The sequence below is a fragment of the Poecilia reticulata genome, chromosome 4 (genome assembly GCF_904066995.2).
Source record: "Poecilia reticulata chromosome 4, P_reticulata-male-v2, whole genome shotgun sequence".
Classification (NCBI taxonomy): domain Eukaryota; kingdom Metazoa; phylum Chordata; class Actinopteri; order Cyprinodontiformes; family Poeciliidae; genus Poecilia; species Poecilia reticulata.
The window spans coordinates 4,227,880-4,250,499 of record NC_088833.1 but is presented as its reverse complement, the minus strand read 5'-3'; the positions used below and the strand labels follow the sequence as shown (position 1 = coordinate 4,250,499).

Below are 22,620 nucleotides of genomic sequence, written 5' to 3'. Positions count from 1 at the left end.
TCACAGAAGTTTGATTTACTTGGAGTTATATTGTGTTGTTTAAGTGTTCCCTTTATTTTTTTTAGCAGTATATATAACAAGAAAGGTTGGAGAGAGGAGAATGTAACTGATTGAAAAGGTCTGAAACTGAAATCCTCAGCTTCTTTTTTTTTTTTTTTAAGACCTCTGTGTTCCCGTCTCGTTTCCGTTTCCTCGGGTTTCTGGTACCGTCGATGTTTGTGTTGATCACAAGAATATCTTGTTTGCAAAATAAGCACTAAATGTTCCAGAAAGGGCTGACCTTTGGGTTTCATATTCTCCCACATTATTAAGTTTCCTCATGTTTGTCTGTTACGCAGAAGTTTTTATTCGGTGGGATTACACTCTGCTGTCAGCACACACACACACACACACACACACACACACACACACACACAGAGGCGGTTTCTGTCAGCAGCAACACTGAGGTGATGCAGAGGGGATTATTCACTCCTGTTAGCCTACTTATTAAACTTTGCATGTGTGCGTTGTGCGTTTGTTGTCATTTGGTGGATTAGCAGCTTCTCTGTGTTTTGGCTTTTAAATGTAAGTTGTAGAAAAACTGTTGACTAAATACTCGCTCTCCTGGCTCCTTGCTCGTCTCTTGAACGTGCTCCTCTTCTCCACCTGTCAGCTCCTCTTCTTCTCCCCGGTTCTTCTGCCGTCTGCGGCAATGGTCTGACTCACCGCCCACACAAATGTGATCTCGGGGATTTGAGGCATCCGTTGTAGTGGGTAGATGACTGATTTGAGATTTGCTGTGTGACGCAAATCACCGTTTTGACTCTGCAACTAGATTCCAGCATAAAGAGACGAGATTTAGTCTCTGTTTTTCGCTTTTCTTTTCTCATCTCTTTTGCAACTTGATCATTCTAATCAATACCTGCATCTACTCTTTAATTATTGATGAGCCTCAGTGCCAGCACTGTTATTTTTAGAACCTGGACCTTATATTCCCCGATGTATGTTATATTATATAGGACTGACTTAAAAGGAGATTTTGTGTGTTTTTTTGGAAACATGAAACTAAAATGGATCTTTTATTGGATGTTTTTGAAGTAAAATCAAAGTATGATATATTGCAGCATTAATTAATTGAATAGTATGTAAATAAATGTAGTATTTTCCAGTATCAAGTTTTAGGGAGGTAAAATTGCTGGAATTATTTATATTTTACAAATCTTGGTAAAGGAGAAATTACATCCTACATATTTTTATATATATATATATATATATATATATATATATATATACACACACAGTTGAAATCAAAAGTTTACATACATTGAATAAAATGACATAAACCTTTTTTGTTTTAGGTCAGTTAGAATTGCTAAAATTATTTATATTTGATAAATGTCATAATGAGAATTATTATGACTAATTATGTCTTTAAATCAGATGTTTACGTACATTTTCTGAGTATTCTAAGATCTTACAACAGCTAAAATATGACGCTGCTTCTTGGTGCAGCGCCCCCACAGGCGAGGAGGGGAACAGGTTGTTCAGTCAGTTTGGTTGATTTGACACAGTTCAGTGTGAAAGCTGAAAATGTGACAAATGTTGCAATTTGGCCCCCAATTGAACTGAGTTTACCCGTCTATAAGTTGCACTTAAAAGCCTTTGATTTGATCAAAAAAGCGACAGTGTGCCATATTTATCCGGATCGCTTTATATGTTGTTCTGGAGTAAAACAGCGCCCTCTAGTGGCTTAATATGGGTTAAATCTGGTTGTGCTTTCTGACCTCGAAGCGATTTTGTGTGGCTCTCTGTCAAAATGTTTTAGTTACATTACGGCTACCGGAGTAATACGTACTGTGCTTTGACTGACTGGCTTATCTGACTGTTTTGTTTCGCTTCCTGCGCCTTACAGTCCGGTGAAAAAAATATTGAAAATAGACCATTCATTTAACTGTTTGCCTTATAATCCAGTGCGCCCTACAGAAAATACGATAGTTTGATAAAAACCAAAAGATTTTGAGGCAACGAGATATTTTTCAAATGAGAAGAACGACCGGTAATTAGATTGTTCAGTTTAAACAGAGACGGTAATTATTACCACAGTCTGTTCTCAAACATTTCCCTTAGGCAGGTTTTCGGTTATGATCCAGAGATGCTTAAACAATCAACAGAGAGCAGAGAGAGATATCTGGAGGGGAAGTATTGGTGCAGTGCTCACAGCCCTGGAGGCGCGATCTGCCCATCTCCAGAGGTTTCCCGCCCGATGCACACAATGCAGAAAACGGCAGCTGTTCAGTGGAGAAACAATGCTCCTCCTGGGAACAAGGAGAGGAAAGGTAGATGTAGGAAGCAGGGAACATGAGCCCCAGAGCCATTTGTCTCTGTCACCACCCCCTCCCCCTTCTCTTTCTCTCTTCATCATCCTCCTCCTCCTCACTTCTTTCCCCTCTTCTCCATCACTCTCTTTCTCTCCATTACATCGTTTTCAGTTGCTCTTAACCCGATAACGCTGCTGTATGTTGACAGAAGAACTTAATTGCGGATTTTGTGAGACTAAATTGAAAGCTGAGGGGCAGAAAATGAAAATAGTGACTGTTTGGAATATTTCGGTCCCTGGAATCAGTATTCAAATCGCTTGGTCGGGGCTTTTTGTGTGTCGTGGTGCTGAAGCGACTCCCCAGGCCAAAGTAGGGCAGGAGAGCCTGGCACCGACTCAGCTTCCTGCATGAGTGACCTGAGGAAACACTGTGTGTGTCTGTCAGTCAGTATATGTGTGTGTGTGTGTCTCCGCCCTACAGCAAGAGAGGGGGAGGAGCAAAACGAACACGCTAGTGAGCGAGGAGTGGAGTAAGAATAGGGAGTTAGCATCTGTTGTTTCTGGCATCTGAGCAGCTCTGGACTCGTTCTAATGCACACTAATTCATTTTTAAATTTTTTTTTTTCTAATTTCCTCTCTTCACACACACACTGCATATCCCCCGGCCCCTCCCACACACGTTGCTGCTCTCTCTGGCTTTCCCCAGCATCTCCGCTCTCCTCTTTCTGCTCCTGCACATCCCTGGATTGTGAGAATCAAACGTCTCTCTCTGTCGCGCAGTCAGACTCTGATCTGAAAGCCGCCGTGCCTGCATCACGTTGTGGACGCCGGCCGTGTGTGAGTACAGCCGACACGGAGACAAAACGATCGCTTGACAGTTTGACGTCTTGCCTCTAGTATGGATGTGACTTTTTCAACTTGAAGGAGTGATGGCTGACTGAACTTTTTGCTAGAAAATGCTAAATCTACAGCTTCAGGTTCTGCTCTCGTCTTTCTTTCTCGTTGCCTTTTGTGCTTCTAAGGAGTCAGGAGGAATAAAATCTCATCTGCAGCCTCGGATAAAAAAAGAGGAACAGTTTTCCTCTCCATAACTTTTTCATGAGTCTATCAGAAACGTTTTAGCTGCTCTCAATCAAAACTGCACTCATTTTTCATCTTTTTGCCGATATAAAACTTCCAATGTTTTTTATTGGTTTTGTTCTTTAATGTGCAGATTTATGTCGAAGTACAAAATTCATCATTTTTGAGCTGGATTACAGAAAATGATGGTATAAATCTCAGAAAATGCCAAACTGGGGTTTGCACTGGAAAGACAAACAGTTTGAGAGAGAAAAAAAAGGAGAAAATGTTTCTGCAGAAGGTCGTTTTGTTTTTCCCGTTCTTTCCAAAGAGCTAATAGAAGCAAATTTTCCTCATTTTACAGCCAAATAAAGACATAGGATTTTTTTTATTTGTGATTACGTTAACAGAAAATAACAAACTAAGCACTAAAGCATATAAATATCTATTGGTATAAATTATGTCTAATTTTACTTTAACCATGTTTTGCATTGGCTAGTTGCTTGCATTACATGAAATTAAAAATTAAATTAATCTCTATTTGAGATGCAAATGAAGCTGAGCTGAAATTTTTTGATAAAATCATAGATATTCAGCATCCAGATTGGCCCAGCTCGCGTGTGCAGATGCATGACCGCCTGTACCTTGAGTGTGATTGAATTACTCCGGGTTAATTAGATTGTGTCGTCCACAGTAATGGGTCAGACACTCACACAAGGACATCCTTCAGTGGGGGGCTTTTTGGGTTTATTACTGCTGCTGGAGCTGAGTGGGAGACGGTCAGCACAGATTTATGACACATTTCTGTTTTTTTGTGTTGCAGCTTTGGATTTAAATACTGCAGTCCACTCACTAGAGAGTCCACTAGTTAGAATCCATCAAAACAGCAATCATCCCGCTATATCTAAGCACATTTTTATATAATTAGCCCTTCTACCTTGAGCATTTCCATAATTGATGTGCATTCATAATTGAAGAGGCACAATGACATTTTTATTGCCACTAGAAAAATTGGGTCAGGAACTTGAGTGTTTTTGCTGCACACAGCAGAAGGACGCTGAAACGCTGGAAGGATTGGACTCTGCGCTGATTGGCCAACCAGTTGCTCTTCTGCAATTTGGAAAACAAACTGAAAAACTTACATAGAAATATTCTCATATCGTCTCTTGTTTTTTAAGGTTTTACACCATAATAAATGTTTTATCGTAGTTTGTGAATGCAAATTAGTACTTTTAACAAACTGATTGTAATATGCTTTAAAGCTGCAGTTTGTAACTTTTATAAAAAAAAACATATTTTTTTATAACCGCCACCGTGTTGTGACAGTATAAAATGAGACGGATAAAATGAGAATAGATCAATCTCCTCCTCCTCCCTGTCTGAAAAACGTACCGCTCCCATCGAAAAACAACCAATCAGAGCAAGGAGGCGGGTCCTATCGCTGCCAATCAACTTGTCAACACTATGCTAAATGTGCTAATGGCAGAGAAACAATTTACCAATCAGAAAAACCGTTTATCTGTCGTCATTGGTGGCTATGCTAACTAGCGTTAGTATTCATGACAGGATCTGCTATCAGGAAGAAACTTAATTTCAAAGTTTTAGTTCCCTTTGTAGATTATTCCACTTGTAACATGACATTTTTCCCATGTTATCAGTGAAATAATCTGCCAGTGAAGTTGGTACTTTTTCATCACTATTAAATAATTATTGACTTAAAACAAGCTCCTATATCTTGCTGAAAAGTTTTTGGAAAAGTTAATTTTGTCTTTAAGATATTTGCAATAAACCAAAAATACTTGGTAAGATTTTGTGTTTTTTCATTACAATCATTTATTTTAACTTATATTTTATAATAATGACCAAAAAACCCAGATATTTTTTTTTTAAATGTTCTGGATTCCATTTTTTTCTCTTCTTGCCTCTTAACTTCCTGGTTGGAGGGAAGGGATTTAGTGCCCCCATACCTAATGGATAAATTTGCTGCTCTGTGAAACCATTTTAGCGCTAAAATGTGTAATTATCCCAACCAAGAATAAAAGAACAAGTCTGACATTTACAGGAAATCCCTTCCCAAATGTTCGATTTGGCTCCACCTGCTGTGTTTGAGCATTTCAGCCAAAGGACTAATAAAAGCTTAATGAGTTTCTGCAGCAGCGACGCTGCATCACGCCGAAGCTGAGCCACTGAACGTCACTCTGTGACATCATCACTCGGGTTTTAACTGGACCCATCCGCTACGACTCGCACATTTTCCACACCACAGCCGTTTATGAAGTCATAAAATCAGATCCTCATTTGAATCACGTGTGTTTATGAAGTTGATGAGTTTTAGGGATTTTATTTAGTGAACTTTGGTCTCTATATTTCTTCAAAATGCAGATTTTATTAGCGGTTGGCATGTCGAGGAGAGGAATTATGATTTTGTTTTAAACTCCCCATGTCTCAGAAGTGCCACGTTATTTCAGAAAGTTTCTTTTTAGCTTTCTACAAACTACATTAACCAATCTCGGAGATTAATACCTAATCAGAGCTAATAAACGTAAGAATGAGAGAACAACACCGCAAAAACACAAAATCTTACAAAGTATTTCTGGTCTAGTTTCCAGAGCAAATGTCTTATTACCCTTGAAATAAGACAAAACTAACTAACAAGTAACTTTTCAGAGAGATATAGGAGCTTGTTTTAAGTAAATACTTCCTTAATGTTGATTAAAAAGTTCTAGTTACACTGGCAGATAAATGTACTTGTAATAAGACATGGGGATAATGGAGAAAATGTGTTGTTATAACTGAAAGAACCTTCCATTGGAGCTAGAACTGGGTTGCTAGGTAACGGGCTGGGTTTGGCTGGGGTTGCTAGGTAACGGGCTGGGCTCGGCTGGGGTTGCTAGGTAACGGCGAAATAATCTGCCCGTGAAACTGCAACTTTTTCATCAATATCAAGCAATTATTTACCTAAAACAAACTTCTGTATCTTGCTGATGAGTTACTTTTAAGTTGATTTGTTTTGATTCAAGTGTACTAAGATATTTGTGCCAGAAACGAGACCAAAAATACATGGTAAGATTGTGTTTTTGCAGTGAAAAAATGATTAGTTTATAGTCATTATAGCAAAATTGTGAGACATTCAACAGATTTTTCTTATAACTACAGAATATGTTCATCAGAATAACCTCAATAAAATAGAATATCTTTAAAAAGTTTAAACTATATCAGCAATTTATTTTCATATATGTGTTATGTAGCTCTACCAGATGCACAGAGTTGTATTTTAACATGTTTTGGTTAATTTGTTACTATTATAACTTACAAAAACCCTAAATCTAAGTTCAGCTAATACAGAATATTAGATAAAACCAAAATTTCTGAAACATAAATGATGTTATGGTGAAAGTTTTTGTTTCACTGGCAAATTATTTCACTTACAACATGGAGAAAATGTCTTAGCTATAATAATCTGAATTAAAACAAGCTCTTCTGTCTTGCTGAAAAGTAATTTATGAGTTAGTTTTGTTTATTTAAAGTACAATAAGACATTTGCACCAGAATCTAGACACAAGTACTTGGTAAGATGTTGTTTTGACAGTGTTGCTTGATTGTACTTCTAAAATCTCTGTTTGTTCACATTAAGGCGTCGTTTGTGCTTCACTAAACTTCTTGCGATTCTAATGAATTTTAAACTTCTTTTTGTTGAACTGAAGTCATTTGTGGAAATGTGATTATCACTGGGAATGATCTTCCGCCCCCCCTTTTGGCTCTTTTTATTATTTTTTTGTCACGCTCTGCTCTTCTCTTTCATCTTCTGAACAAAAATGATTGAACTGCACAGAATCGCTGCTTCCAATCTGGAGCAGCAGGTATTTTATTTAAAAGAAAATGCCCTGAACCAGATCCCACTTGTATAATTACTATTTTAAAAAAATGTGCAAAAAGAAAAAAATATTTCTCTGGGGCTAACACTGTTTCCTCCCTGTTTTTAGAGTACAGTCGATTCGAGGCTAAGATCCATGACCTGAGGGAACAAATGATGACCAGCAGCGTCAGCTCCAGCTCCACGTCTCTCCGCTCCACGCAGAAACGCACACTTTACATCAGGTACTGAAAGCCAGCCCACAAAACCCAGAGACGTCTGATTCTCCAGTGTCCTTCTCACTGAAAAGAATCTAATCTCAGCTGCCTGCTCGTTTGTGAAATCCAGAGAAAAGGGTTATCGCTGATAAAATCTCCATTAGATTTAGTGGAAAACGCAGCATTGTGTGTCTCCTGTCTCTTGTCCGGTCCTTGCCTGGCTTGTCTGAATCACCACATCCGTCCTTTACGTGCCCGCTCTGCCGGGGCATCTAAAGGAGACAGAGGCCCAATTTCAACTCCTTAAATTACAAAGTCAAATTTAGTTTATGTCATTCATAACAACGTAAGTTAGCGTGGTCACTTGACTGCGCTATGGAGGGATTGTTCGTATGTAAACACAGCGGACACAACAGCAAAAAGAGCCGGGCCGGCCTCTAAACGCTCCCTGGTTGCCATGGTTACCAGCATCTATCTTGCTGTTTTGTCATTAGCTAGCATGTTGTCAGTCAGTGGACTACAGCTGTTTATCACAGCGTGATAAAACACGTTATTCTACCAAATTGATGTAAATGAGATGCGTCTTAATGATCCGAAAGCTTTAAATGCAGGTGAGTCGATAAGTGACGAGAGAAAATGGCCCACATGTCTGACTTTTTTTTGGTCACAATTGGAGGTAAAATGAAGATGTAGCTGCATCCAACAAGGCAGGTGATGGATGCAGCTGCATCCATCCCCAGTTAACACCAACTGCCAAACAGCTAGTAGCTCAGTGCTCCAACGTCCGCACATTAAAAATGTAGCAGGTTGAACGGGATGCGGTGTGCTAAAAATGACAACTGCAGATGTTCAATGCAACTTTGTATGGGAGTTTCGTTGGGCGATGGGAGGTGATCTGCGCTGGTGGCGAGTTGTAAATCATTTTATTACCCTAATTGTAAATAGTCTTAAATATTTAGAATAATGTAATCTTGCCTGCCTGCAGAAGGTGATATGCGCAGGAGAGTAGCTGGCTGCTGGCGCAGCGTGACGTCGACTGACAATCCCTCTATGAAATGGAAAACACGTAACACTGAGCCTTTAAGTTTGACGTTACATTGCAGTTTTAGACACTGTGTTTGTAGAAACTCTCTAAATCAATTCCTTAAATGCCTTAAGTTATCTAATCACTGGTCTTAAATGTTGTCGCAGGATTATTCTATCTTGTATGGAGCTAGCTGCTGATAAACACAAGCTAGCTAGCTAACTAGCTGGTGTTTTTTTTCTATCATGGGTAAGTGCAAATGTATCACCAGCTGTGCTGCTTGACGTTCATTAGCTTAAATATCACTCACGCTAGCATAGAAAAGGTCTTAAAATGTCTGAAATTTGACTTTCTGTTTGAAAATAACCAATCAGATTTCAAGTACTAGAAAAATGTCAAACAGGAAGTGATTGGTTCAGCTGCTGCTGTCGGGTGTGACAGATTTGGGGTGTTTGATGCTCTGGGCTGCTGTTAGGTGTCCATGCATGTACATACAGTATGTCTGAACACATCGAGTATTTGTAACAAATACTAGTGCATTGTGTGTAATAGACGGATTAACCTTTTCTGTTGCCTCAGTGGAAATGTCACTGACACAAAGTGACATACGGTATGTCCTGTGTGTGGAGCTGCCCTCTGTGGGAAAGGTGTGTGTGTGCGTGCGTGGGTGTGTGTGAGTTGCTGCTGTTCTCCTCCCTGCTTCTCTGACTTATTTTCAATTCACACCATTATGGTCTATTTTAAACACACTGCATGGCTCAATACTCTGACACTGCAACTGTTTACGACACTGCGGAAGGATTCACCTGAAGAGGTGATGGTTGGTGCAAGGTATGACAATACCGGAGCACTTTATGTTCTGCCGTTTCTCAGTGTTTGGCTTCAGAAAGATGGGAAATATTTGACGAGTCCTGGCAGAAATGTTTCACAATCAATACTAACCTGCGAGGGCTTGAGGATTTAATGAATTTGTAACAAATCGAGATGCGTAGAAGCTCAACTGGGGCTTGAGGTATGTTTGAAGGTTTTGAGTTTCACTGTATACTGAAAAGGGCATTGTTGTTTGCTGGATGGATTCTTGCAGGAAGTATTGATTTTTAGTCCTTTTAAAATGACCGGACAGACAGGCTTTATGAAATTTAATGTCATACTTTATGAACTATCTAGAAAAAGTGTTTAATTAAATGAGATTTTAACTGGGGCTGCATTCACACCAGCCCTGTTTAGTCCGCTTTAATTGAACTCTAGTTCAGTAGGTGTGAATGCATAATCAAACTCTGATTTGGACCAAAAACGCAAACTCTTGTCGTTCTACAAACCTCGGTCTGGGTTTGGTTGAAGTGAACTCTGGTGCAATTCAAATGAGATCGCTCCAAAAGCAGGAAGTGAACAATAACTCAGTGCATTTTGGGTAAATAGAACCAAAACAAACGCACTAAGGTAGTGCTGGCAGGAGAAATGGCTTGTGTTTTATTTTTTACCGAAGACAAAAGAAATCCTATTCGTTAAAATCTGATGCCACCCCATACTTTTTTACATTTCCTGAAGAAGAAAGTTGAGCTTAGTGTCTTCTTCTGTTGTCTTTGTGTCGTTTCCTTCAGTGGTTCTTGGTGCAGCGCCCCCACAGGCCAGGAGGTGAACAGGTTTTTCAAAGGGTTTGGTAAATTTGACTCAATGCAGTGTGAAAGAGAACCGCAGCAGCAGAAAATGTAACGAATAGAACCGAGTCTGCTGGACTAGCAGGTGTGAAAACACCTTTACATTCAATATTTCACATGTTCATATCACTGTTAAATCGAATCAGCTTAAAGATGCTGAATGTTAGAGGTGTGTGATCCAATACCAAGATCATCAATACCAATAAAAAAATGTATGAAACTTTCAAACTGCAGGTGTACTTAATACAGTTTTCCCCAAACTTTTTCCTGTGAGGGCCACATAACTTTTCCCTTTTCTGGTGGGGAACGGAGTCAGTTTGTAACAGAAAAAGTGTTACACGTTTATCACCTGCGCTGCCGAAAATTCTTGACGGGGTGCTGGCGTGTTACTGGATTGATTTTTACCCAGAAACAAAAAACCGTTAGTGAAACGGTCACTGGGACTGGCTAGTATATATTCCATTGAGGGAAAGTAACTTTCACATAAAGGCTCGTTTTGAAGTATAAGCTGCTACTTACAGGCATTGCTTGGAAGAATTCGACCTGGAATGTGGCGTTCATAACAAACACGTGTGTTCATCTGCTCTACCGCTAGCAAACAACCGTACTGTTTAACATAAAAGTCAAGCAGTTCCCTAAAAGTCCAACAGATGGCAGCAATGCGCCATGCAAAACAAAACACCCACAGTTTACAGGACACACTTCCTGCTACAGAGCCCTCTGGTGGTTGAAGAAAAATCCACATATAAACCGGAAAATACAATATAAGGAAAAAAAATCTGAATGCTCTCTGGTATTGTTCAGGAGGCCGGACCAAATGGGGAGGCGGGCCAGATCCGGCCCGCAGGCCGTAGCTTGGGGACCACTGACTTAATACTTATTATTTATCTGTGTTACATCATCAAACTTCTGACCTTGAGGCGTTTTTGTGGTTTTTTCTTTAAATAATTTTGTTAAATTAAATTGAAGTATTTCAATCTAGTTCTGGGCTGTTTTTCTTTAGATTTGTCCAGAAATGTGTCTAAGATTTGTTCAAAGAGATGCAGGTGCACTAAAAGGACAAGAGGTTTATGCTGCAGTCTGTTTTCATATAGTTGCCTGTATTGTCCGATCTCGCACAGAAGTATTATACATCTCCTTTTGTTTCACACTCTGAAATAAAGCTGCATTAGCAGAAATCCCATCTCAGCTTTTGGTGGAAAGCTAAACATGAATGGAGTAATAATTTAACTCTGCAGAAGTCCCAGTCAGCCACAACAGAAGCTTATTTAACAAAGTAATTGTGTTTTTGTCACATTATTGTAATTATTAATGTTTGTTCTCCCTCTGGAGTCATACCGCGGAGATTTCCACTCACAAACAAATAAAATATGTCAAAACTAAGAGCCGGTAATTGAATTAGAAACACATTTAACAATTCTACACAACATCCCTCAGTGACACCTTTTCTTTGTCTTTTTTTGGTTTCATATCATTGGGGATGTTTGCATTTCATCAGTGACTTGGTATTTGACTTTATACCAAATAAATATTTTTTACTCTTACTTTAGTCATTTCTTTGATTACTTCAGTACCGTTTCTGGTTTCCACCCTGTGGTATTTTCTACAGTCTGTAAGGTCACAGCGTTACACACAGCAGTAATTAATGCATGTCCTTTGCTTGTGTAATTACATTTCATTAGTTTCCTACACAGGAATTACACAGTAAAATTAAAGTTAAATCAGCTGCTTATGTTAAATATGGTGAGTTTCTTCATCATCCTAATAAAACCTGCCAGCTGGATTCATGTGCAACGTGTGAAACACTTGCTTATATTCTGCAGCAACAGTAAAACAAAAAAGTAAAACAAAGGAAATAAATACTATGAATGTTGCTTCTAGGCAACAGCTGCCCTTTTATTTTATGCATGCGGTAATGGAAAGTTACCTCATGCTTTAAGTATATATTTATTTTGTTGTTTTTTTTAAATTAATTTTACTATTTTAAAAAAGGAACAAAAAGGTCACACAAGGTACCATGTATGTTTCATGTTCTGTTAAACTGTTTTTATTGGCAATTATAATACAAGAACTTAAAAATAAATTCATAGATATGAAAATAATGCAACGTGTCAATATGCAAATGCTAAACTGCAGTTTTATTTGCAGAAGCCTTTCAATAAAAAGCCTAAAAAAGCTGTTTCAATATTAGTTTCCACAATTCTGAGACTACAGATGATGTTTTGTGATGAAGGCCTTTTTCGTAAACAACAAATAAATCATGTTTTTTTTCTTAATTACAACAAATTACTGACTTATCTCTGCAGGAATTTGACCTCTATTCTTACAGGTTAAATTAAAATAATGCTGATTTTGAAACTTTGGCTAAATTTGTTACGCCATCTGGAAAACTCCTTTTTTTGAGCTGCAAATAAACAGCTAAAAAAAAAATTAATTTGGATGATTATGTTTCCGTATTTTAATTTAGGATTGATTTATGCGCAGGGAAGTGGTTAAGTTTCAGTCTGAAGTGCTGGTGAAAATATTCCCACTTTCCAAGTGTTTTCACATTTCGTCAACTTACAACTGAAAACATTTTAATTTAAATTGTAGGCGAACACACAGTCGTGAAGTGGAATGGTAATAATCCATGACTGTTCAAAACGTTTCTACAACTAAAGATATAAAATGTTTATATGTATTAGTGATTTGACTTTGATTTTTATGGTCACAATTCAATTCATAGACAAATTATGATTCAGAAACCAATTTTTCTATTCAAATAATCGAGAGATTCTGTGTAAATTATGTAACTTAAGGAAAAAAACTGTGATTTTTTCTTTAAATTTTAAAAGAACTCTACTGTATCAAATGGTATCAGTTTATATTTGAACAGAAGTATGTCAGGGCATAAAGTTCTGTAATTTAATTAGCTGTATTTACAAGTAATCCCTCCATATAACACATATTATTACATATATTTATAATATATAATGTATGTCATGTATAACATAATATTAACGCTATATTAAATCTTAAGTGTATGCCTGATATATAAAAGAAAAAGGGACAAAGCAGTGCTTTGCTGCTAATTGTCAACACTATGACAGCTTTATAACAAGGTCAAGAAAACGTTTCGATTAAGAAAAAAAATAATAACAAAGTAGAGGGAAGCAGTTCAGTTGTTCTTTCTTGACTTTAATAACCGTTAATTCCGCAGACACATCAACTCTGACAGATCAGAGCAGGTGTTTAAATGAGCTAATCAACCGCTGCAGTGTTAGCTTAGCAGCTTAGCTAAGCTAACACTGCTAGCTAAGCAGTGTTAGCTTAGCTAGCTAACAGCGGTAGCTGATCTACCACAGCTTTTATTAAACTTAAAACTTATCAACATAAAACTGTAACGTAGTGAACGTTTTGTTCTGTGTGTCTGAAATGTTTGAGTGCTTTTTGGTGTTGAATCCTGAAACATTAAGTATCGTTTTTGCCCGTTGCCGTGACAACGAGTCTGCGTGTAGCTCAGCCGGCACAGAGAGTGAGGGGGAAAAAGCGGTTTTGAGTTGTTCTTCACAGTTTTTCCGCATTATTTTCTCCTTTGCTGTAGCTCAAAGCATTAATTAGTCGTACTTAACATCTCCAGGTTTCATTTAGTGAACGGAGTGGTTCGGCCGCAGCAGCGCCGCTTCCAGGGTTGTGCGCATGCGCGAAATTTCCGGACGTAAACTATAACTTGCAAGGGGTTCATATGTGTAATTATCTGGTCTAACAGCACTTTTTTGTGCTCCTCTTTTTCTAATATTTTAGTACACGTTTTCTCCATGTTATTCAGGCGCTGTTAAAACTCTGGGTGGCGTTTTTTTGACCTTTCGTCAGGCTATTTACAGCTCCATCTCTCTCTCTCCGTCTTCTCCATCTAATTTCGTTGTCACTCACTCCTGTGCCTTTGCCCTGTTTTATTGATGAAGCCAGGAAGGACATTTGGGAATTCAGTTTATTTCAGCCCTAGTTGCCTTGCATTCACACAGTTGCACAAACATATTGCTGGCCTATTTTTCCCAGGTCTTTTCCCTCTGGAAGAGTTTGCTTCCTGCAGTCACACACACACGTTACCTTTCAGACGTAAGAGCAAGCATGAATTACACAGAACTGGATAAAAACCCTCCCTCCTAACTGTTTTGCTTATTAAGTGTTTAAATATATGAATAGTGGTGCTTAATCTGAAGACACATTTTCACACAGGTTAGGAGGAATATTATACTAATCTTGCAAAAACCACTGTTGCCACTTTCCAGTCCAAATATTTTAGTACACTTCAAATATGACAAAACTAACATTTCAGCAAGATATAGGAGCTCGTTTTAAGTCAATAACTCCTTAATTTGATTAAAACACACTAGTTCCACTGGCAGATTGGGAAAAATGTCTTGTTGTAAGTGAAATAATCTGTGTTTTTTAATCAATATTAAGAAATTATTGACTTTAAAAAAAGCTCATATAAATTGCTGAAAAGTAAGTTATAAGTTAACTTTGTCTTATTTCAAGTATATTAAGATATTGGCACTAGAAAATACATCTAAGTATTTTGTGTTTTTGCACTGTAACAGCTCTTTTAACAGAACTGACTGTTGGATGCATCATTGTCCCAAAAGACTGTTGTTCACTGCAAAAACACAAAATACTACTAAGTATTTTAGTCTAGTTTCTAGTATAAATATCATAGTACATTTAAAGATAGATAAAATTAACTTAGAAGGAATTTTTAGGAGCTTGTTTTGAGTCAGTATTTTTTTAATACTGATTTAATGAAAAGTACTAGTTTTATTAGTTCCACTGCCAGATTATTTCAGGACATTTTTCAGTGATTTAAGTGATAAGTGGAGCTAAAACCTTTACATCATTTTTAAGGAATTATTGACTTAAAAGAAGCTCCTATATCGTCCTTAAAAGTTACTCGTTAGTTTTGTTTTATTTCAAGTATACCAAGACATTTTCACTAGAAATTACATCAAACATACTCGGTAATACTTTGTGTTTTTGCAGTGTAATCTGCCAGTGCATTAAATTTAGTCTGTTTCCCAATGAATGTCTGTTTCTTTTGTTTTCAGAGCTTTGTTCGACTACGATGGAAGTGCTGCAGATCTGAGTGCGCCCAACCAGGCCCTGCCGTTCGGCTTTGGGGACATCCTCCATGTGAGCAGCGCCGGCGAGGAGGAGTGGTGGCCCGCCCGCCACCTCAGCCCCCCACCCCCAAACTGCCCTGAAGTGGGACTCATCCCCAGCCGAAGGAGGTCAGAGCGCGAAGGCGTCGGTGGGGTTCACAGGCTGTGTCTCTGGGCAGCTGATGGGATTAGTAAAGCAGTGATCCTCAAACTTTTTCCTAGAAGTTTCCCCGCAGTAACGCAACATCTTAATTTACACAACCTGACACACAAAGATCCATCCATCCATTTTTTTACACCCTAGTCCAGGGGTGTCAAACTCCAGTCCTGAAGGGCCGCTGTCCTGCAGTTTTTAGATGTGCCACAGGTACAAAACACCTGAATCAAATGGCTTAATTACCTCCTCAGTTCTCCAGAGCCTTGCTAATGACCTAATTATTCTATTCAGGTGTGGTGCAGCAGAGGCACTTCTAAAAGTTGCAGGACACCAGAGGACTGGAGTTTGACACCCCTGCCCTAGTCCCTCAGTGGGGTCGGGAGGGTTGCTGGTGCCTCTCCGGGTAGCGTACCGGGCGAGAGGCGGGGTCACCCTGGACAGGTCGCTAGTCTGTCGCAGGGCAACACAGAGACACACAACCATGCACACACACACTCACACCTAGGGGCAATTTAGACACACCAATTAACCTGACAGTCATGTTTTTGGACTGTGGGAGGAAACCGGAGTACCTGGAGAAAACCCTCCATGCACAGGGAGAACATGCAAACTCCATGCAGAAAGACCGGGGCCGGGAATCGAACCCAGAACCTTCTTGCTGCAAGGCAACAGCTCTACCAACTGCACCACCGTGCAGCCCTACACACAAAGATTAGTCTCCTAATGTGACTGGCCACAATAAAACCGTGACGAAATCTACTGGGGACATTTTGAGTTATTTACCTGGTAGAAAACAGAAGGAAAGTGTTTTGTGCACCAATTATGCACATTTGTAATGGAAATGCAGCTTTTTTCAATCTAAACCGCAAACAGAATATGCACTGAAGAGACTTTTATTAACATTCATGAAGATGTGTGAAACCTCAAAATATCCCGTTCTGGAGTCAGAAGCTTTTACCTGTAAAAGGGAAAGTTTAAATAATGCATAGAAATGATGGCAGCAGTGCAGGAGACTGTTAAATAAACACCTAAAGGAAGGAAAATCATTACAAACAGGGTGAAGTTCAGTGCCAATGTAGGTTTTTTTTTTTTTTTACAAATCAGTTACATTTACCTGAGTAGCTTTTTTGAAAATATTTACTTTTAGTTGTATTTTTACTCCATTGTATTTTTTACTCGAGTGGTTTTATTATGAAGTGTTTCTGGTCTTACGTGAGTAAAATTTCCTGATTTTCTACCCACTGAATGAAAATCAAACATGTTTTAACCAAAAAATTCACCAGACTCAGACTCACACCTGCTGCTTCTGTTACAGTTTCATGAATTTTTTATTGAAAGAAACTGATGTGGGAAAAAATTATTTTGCCTAATTTTATTATTTATTTGTTATTTATGTGAGTTATTGTCAAATTTCCATTTAACTTTATATTTTGGTCCATCTGTTTATGTAATTTCCAGATGTTAAATGGTTGATGATGATAGTAACTCGGTTTTTGAGTAGACTTTCTGCCAAACACTTTTTACTCTTACTTGAGTAAAATGTTTGGGCACCTCTGGAATGAATGAATGAATGAATGAATGAATGAATGAATGAATGAATGAATGAATGAATGAATGAAAACTAAATGATTGGGGAAATTTACACTTCAAAACTGAATCATTTTGTCTTTTAAACGTTTAAACTTGAAGAAACTGCATTTCTACAACAACTACAAAACAACTCTTTGTTTAAATATGACCTAGTATATATAAAGTATTTAATTTATATGTCAAAACAAATGATTTTTATTCTGAATAGACAGTTTAAGTCAGTGCTAGTAGGAGTAAAATAAACTAAAATTGAATAAAATAGGTTGTTTATCTTGGTCAAACATGTAAAAAATAAACTTAAACTTTCTTTCAAATGGTTTAGAAAGTGCAATAATGCAAAATAAACAAGAAAGCATAGAACTAGACTGAGTAGATCCGCCCTGATGGACACACAATGTTAAAAATGATTCGCTTTTGTCTTGCAGAATATTTTTCCAAAGTCATAAAGTGTCTTGAAGTTGATTTTTGGGAGATGTGGGTCAGAACGTGTAAATGACACCCAGGAAATCTGATCTGACAGGGGCGACAGTTACATAAAAAGAAATGGCAAATGTGTTCTGGCATGTGCAGAGAATCTATGTCTGAAATGTTTCCGACTTTAAGAAATAACATCTATCAGAAACTCTTCTTTGTTCATAACCGCTTAGAAAAACATCTGGACGTTTGGGTTTTCAACAGCATGGATTCTGGGTTTATTAAAATGTTAAATTAGATTTAGAGGTCTGGAAGATTTTTACTTACCTGCAACTTAAAGTTTTCACTTTTATTTTGTTGATTTTGTAGCTGATAAATAATTTATGAAGCTGTTCAGTTGCAAAAAAATAGCAACTAAATGGAGGAAATTGTGAATTTTACATAAAAAGAAAAACTTCAAGTTTAGAGAATGTTTTTCTAATGCATAATGAATGTTTGTCGGTTCTCTCTTATTATATATTTTATTATATTATTTTATTCTGATGATGCAGACACATGCTTTGCAACAATAAATACTTTATCTTTGAACTGAGCACACAGATTTTTCCTCTAGATTTACTTTTATGTAATTTTTTTTAATTATTCAGTGTCGTTGCAGTTTATAAGTAGATAAATTCATCTGAGAAGAAAGCTAAAAAAATCCTCCTGGTCTTGGTGACGCCATTTCGTCAGGCGGCTCACAGATGCTGACAGGTTTCTGAGGTGTGAGGAGTCGGTTTGGAGGAGCGATGTTTCCCAGTGTCACCTGCAGAGGCAGGTGACAGGGAGGCAGGAGAGAGAAGTGTTAGGGACTGAGAGGGAGGGAAGGGGGACGAGTCGGAGGCAGGGAGGCGAGGATGAGAGGAGACGGAGCAGAGGAAGGATCGTCTCCCTGATGGAGTGGCTACGCTAGGGCTAACTGACTAGCCGCTTCGCTAACAGTCCCAACGCTGAAGCATTATTTCATAAAACGTTTTGGAAAAAGTATAAAGGTGTTTGTCATGTTGGCCAAATGTCTTGAGTGAAAAATACCCCGTACCAATCCCATGTTTTGTTTTTAGAAAAGGACGTCATTCTTTGTAGTTCCAAAATTTAACAGGAAAACAGACTTTTAAAACTCAGAACATTTTTATGCTTTTTATAGAAAATGTTGGTGATTAATCTCAAAATTGTAGTTATTTTCTAGCAAACTTTCAACTTTTTAAACTCAGAAAGGTCCATGATTTTTTTGTTTTTGTTTTGTTTTGTTTTTTTCAAGAAAATTTCTGAGATTAATTTCAAAATATTAGTTTTATTTTCTGGCAAATTATAGACTTCTCAAGTTCAGAAATTTCCGATTTTCTTTCAGAAAATCTGACTTTTCGAACTCAGAAATTTTCTTGTTTTGTCTAGAAAATTTCCGGGATTAATCTAAAATTTTCCACGTTTTTTTTCTAGCAAATTATTTACTCTTAAAACTCAGGAATGTCCATGTTTTTTCTAGGAATATGAATTTTAAAAAATGTCTTTCTAGCAGTTTTTGACTTTTCAGACTCATAAATGTTTTTTACTAGAGAATTTCTGAGTTTCCTGCTGAAAATTACTCCTCCTTTGTTTACAATGGCCCTGATGAATTTTGTGTGTTGAGATTTGTTTTATTTCTTATTAGCTTCTTAAGGAAAACATCCGTTTCTTCTCTGTAAGTGTTGATTTCTGTTTTTGCTCATTTTGTTTCTCTCACAGAGCAGAGAAGAAGGAAAGGTCGAGGCTAAAGATGGTCAGAGTGTCGAGGTCTCAGGACAGATCGGTGAGTTTGTGCATCTCTGTGACCCTAAACGTTTGGCCGTTTAACTGTCGCAGCTCATTTCTTTGTAACAAGTGAACAATTTAATCAATAGTTTGATTCCAACTTTCTTAAAGTTGTCATTTTGCCTGAAATGGTTCCAACTTACAGCAAAAACCTGAAACTGAAATGTAACAAAAATAAAAAGATTTTCTTTTCACATAAAAGCTAGTTGTTAGTATTTTAAGATGCTACAATAACCGACATAAAGATAATCCCTCTTGTCGTTTCAGTCGATGTTTCTGGTTTTTCAGCTTCTCATATTAACAAAGTTTGGGACCTAAAACCTGGAGATTAGCAGGAATAAGGATTTAGCTTGTGCCAAGTTCACGTAAAACTGAGAAAAACTCAAAAGACTTACTTTTTTATTTCATAACCCAAATGTCCTAGAAAGTACAAACAATTATAGAGCTCCCAGATTGGGAACAGGTGCATAAGCAAGTGAAATATTGCTTTAAGACGAGAAGCACTTTCTTATTGAGATACTTTGCATAATTCACATTTTGGACCTTTTTGTATTTCCATTTGGGTTCCTACTACTTCTAAAAACTGCCATGGTACTCGGTTTTTGGCAGTAAGTTGATGTTTTTTGGTGTTTGAAAAATGAGCCGCTTCAAAAACCTCCAGCATGCAGTCATTGCACTCCGTTACCTAGCAACCACAGGTGAATCCCAGCCTGTTACCTAGCAACACAAGCAGAGCTCCAGGACATTTAATCAGCTGGTTGTACGACTGTATGGGCTGTACAATGGCTGCTGGAAAGGATAACTGTTATGTTGTCTTTTCATCCAGAGACCACTTATTGCATTCTAGTTGGTTATACAGGAGGCTCCACTTCTGCTTTTCAAACATGTACAGTTGTATAGTTGCGCGTCTGTTGGCAGCCATTTTCACGTGCGAGTGTAAAAGCTGAGTTGGAGGGAGGTTAAAGTGACCATAAGATTAAAATCTCATTATCTAAGGATGATTTTGTGCAGAAATCCTGGCCTTGCATGTTGAAGGAAGCACAATAAGTCACCGTTAAATGTTAGAACTTGATCGGATCTGAGGCTGCAGCATTACTTGAGTGTGCAGATGAGCTCTGACACAAATTTTAGCACAAGCTATTGATAGCACTGCGCTGTCGGCTCGATCTCACCCTGCCTCTGTTTTCTTCACGCCGTACGAACTGCTCCGCCACGTGATGAAGAAATGATCATTAAAAGTGATCACACCCTCACACACACTTCTTCTCTCGGTTATTTGCATAGCAGACTTTCAAACCGTGTTTCTACTGACAACACACACACACACACGCACACACATACACACACACACCACACACACCACACACACACACACACAGTTTCATTGTCCTGTGTGTGGTGATTAATGATCTCCTCTCTTTCTTTCTCCTCCAGGATCAAGAGGATAAAGGTGAGCTACCCAACTATCGCTGACACCTGCTGGTCACTATGTGTAACTGCTTGTCCTGATACCATAGTTGTGACCTTTTTGATAGAGAATAACCAATAATATCATCTCAAAATAGTTCTAATTTATCACTTTGTTGTGTAGTTTTCTAGATTAAATGGTATATTAGTGATGAAATTCATAGATTGCTTTATTTTCATCCAACTAGACCTAATTTGTTTTTAATTCCTGAATAATCTTCTGCTTTGTTTTTAATTAACTGAAATCATCTGAATCTACCCTGTTTTTGCTTTTCACAATGATTCCTTGTTAAATCAAGAAACGGTTCAAGTTTTATTTCTGTGTCTTGCAACACAGAGTTTTTACTTCCTCGTTTCATGTTCTGCAGATCTTTGTAAAAATAAAAATCTGCTGAATCGAGAAAGGAAAGCTGCATTTGCAAACTGGAGGTTTGGAGTGGAAAGCACAGAAGTCAAATAAATCATCTTTTATTACATCAGCACAGCCCAGAGGCCGTCTCTGCTTTGAAAGCAGCTTTCGTTTTGTAGCGTAGTGCAGATCGTTGTGCTAACATCAGCTTTTAAGCTGCACCAGTCAGAATTTTATGCCTGATTTCTGAGTTTTCATAATTCAGACTTTTCTTTAGGAATGAGAAGTATAATAATGTTTCACTGCAAAAACACAAAATCTTACTAAGTAATTTCGGTCTCGTTTCCAGTGCAAATATTTTAGCACATTTGAAATAAGACGGAACTAACTTATAAGTAAACTTTACTGTAAGATATAGGAGCCTGATTTAAGTCAATAATCCTTTAATACCGAGCAAATAAAACACTACTTTCTCTCATTATTTCACTTATAACATGGAATAAATGTTTTATTGTAAGATAAATAATCTTCCAGTGGAACTAGAACTGGGTTTCTTGAGCAAATAAGACAAAACTAACTTGGAAGTAACTTTTCAGTGAAATATAGGAGCTTTTTTTAAATCAGCATTTCATTAATATTGATTAAAAAGTATTATCAATCAATCAATCCTCTTTATTTAAACACAATTATGGTCCATTAACAGACAAAACAAGAACAATAAAAAGAAGAAAAATAAAAAATGTATATATATATATATATATATATATATATATAAGTTCTGTTGGTGGATTAATTTTGTTGCACTTATAAAATAGGGAAAATGTCTTGTTATAAGTGAAAGAATCTTCCAGTGAAAGTACACTGGGTTGCTAGGTAACGGGCCGGGCTTGGCTGGGGTTGCTAGGTAACTGGACGGGGTTGCTAGGTAACGGTGCTGCCAGTGGAACTAGAACTCCTATGCTGAGAAGTTACTTATGTGTTTGTTTTGACTTATTTCAAGTGTACCAAGACAATTTCTCTAGTAACTAGACCAAAATACTGAGTAAGATTTTGTGTTTTTGCAGTGTCACTATTTACAACAGAGAAAAACAGCTGCTTAATTTTGGCTTTAAAATGGTTGTGCGTCCAGAAGACTGATGACTAAATATAAGACATTTTATTCGTGTAGGGGTGTTTGTGTTCCTGTGAGGTGTGTGTGTGTGTGTAATTGTGTGTGTGTGTGTGTGTGTGTGTGTGTGTGTGTGTGTGTGTGTGTGTGTGTGTGTGTGTGTGTGTGTGTGTGTGTGTGTAATTGTGTGTGTGGATGTGTGTGTGTTGACTCTGACCTGTCTTGTCCTTCCAGCGCTGGTAACCTCTGGCACCAGTGATAGTGAGAGTAGTTCCTGTAAGTGTAGATCCTCCTCTGTCCTCCATTTCTCCGCTGCGCCTCGCTCTACATCCTCTTGTGTTTTCCATGCCGTCTGTCCGTGGGTGTGTGTTTCTCTGTGTGCGTTAATTATGTGCATGTGGGTTTGTTTTGTGTGCAAGTCCTATTTTATTTCTCTACTTTTCCAGAGCTGCTGGAGAAGTT

At 37.9% G+C, this 22,620-nt stretch overlaps 1 protein-coding gene across 13 annotated transcripts in view; it reads left to right on the top strand.

Annotated features, from left to right (window-relative positions):
* Nucleotides 1-22,620, top strand: part of LOC103463088 (discs large homolog 1-like protein) — a 122,137-nt gene that overhangs the window by 92,242 nt on the left and 7,275 nt on the right. For 11 of the 13 annotated variants that reach the window (XM_008406246.3, XM_017304455.2, XM_017304456.2 and 8 more), the window contains 5 exons: nt 7,339-7,453; nt 15,193-15,375; nt 19,169-19,232; nt 20,669-20,684; nt 22,393-22,434. In XM_008406246.3, coding sequence (XP_008404468.2) covers nt 7,339-7,453; nt 15,193-15,375; nt 19,169-19,232; nt 20,669-20,684; nt 22,393-22,434 — 420 coding nt within the window. Of the gene's footprint in view, nt 1-2,836; nt 3,134-7,338; nt 7,454-15,192; nt 15,376-19,168; nt 19,233-20,668; nt 20,685-22,392; nt 22,435-22,620 lie in introns of those variants that run through there. The other 2 variants (XM_008406253.3, XM_017304454.2) reach the window with 2 other exon arrangements.